General features: G+C 30.8%; 1 protein-coding gene across 1 annotated transcript in view; it reads right to left on the reverse strand.

Moving 5' to 3' along the window:
- The window catches only part of PIK3CB (phosphatidylinositol-4,5-bisphosphate 3-kinase catalytic subunit beta), a 74,220-nt gene extending 73,278 nt beyond the window's left edge, over nucleotides 1-942 (reverse strand). The window contains 1 exon segment of the mRNA XM_059388329.1: nucleotides 691-942. Within this exon segment, the coding sequence (XP_059244312.1) occupies nucleotides 691-804 (114 nt within the window). The 5' untranslated portion in view covers nucleotides 805-942.

The raw sequence follows: 942 nt of genomic DNA on the forward strand, positions 1-942 counted from the left end.
TTTTTTTTTTAATATATAAAATTCGTGTCCCCATCCCTCTAAAACAACTTTTCATAAACTTAAAAGAAAATGAAAAAGACAGAACTAAAAATATGAAATGGAATATGAGAACAGGCACACCATCATCCTTTTTCCTCAATTTCGAAATCTAATAAACTGAAAACTAAAAGTTTATTCATAATTCATAGGAGAGCAAAACATGGCCAGAAATGGCATGAAGTTAACTAATATTCTGCATTTGTCTCATTTAATGTGACTATTCACATACTTCACTGCCAAGCAATGATGTGTTTGATTACAGATTTGTGATCCAGGCCCCACAGATGTGTTGAATAAAGTATACTGTACAATCTTTCTAAAATTCACAAAAATCTGAATGTTTGAGCATATGTGGCACATAGAATTTCAGTTAAGGTATTGTGGAAATACAGTTTTCTAATCCTTTCATTCTTTTTTATCTATATTTTTTAAAGTATTATATTTATAATGGAACACTTACAATACGGTATTTGCTAAAATAATTTGGCAAAAGAGAAATAAATGAACAGAATATAAAAATGAAGATCTATCATCTTTTTAAAATCACTTCATAGGGACGAAAGTTATACACTATCATTTCACGTTACTCAATTATTTCAAAGTCTCTTAAAATTATTCCATTGAAAAAATTTTTCGGTAGTGTATAATTACCACTTTCCCAGACTTCCGAATGGTCTGATATTTAGAGGGATTAATAGTTTTAGTTGACTTTTTTGTTTTCACTTTATCCAGAACTGCATAAATAGCAAAACATAATCGAGCCATTCGTGGCAGGTCACAAGTATTTATATCAAATTCCAGTGGTTCATTCCAAATGTGATCATTTTTCCCTGATATCTCTGAGCTTACGATGGTTTTACAGAGGAGTTCAGTACCATGAAAAAGGCCAGCCCTGACATGAAC

This window comes from Mustela nigripes, chromosome 2 (assembly GCF_022355385.1).
Source record: "Mustela nigripes isolate SB6536 chromosome 2, MUSNIG.SB6536, whole genome shotgun sequence".
Lineage (NCBI taxonomy): Eukaryota > Metazoa > Chordata > Mammalia > Carnivora > Mustelidae > Mustela > Mustela nigripes.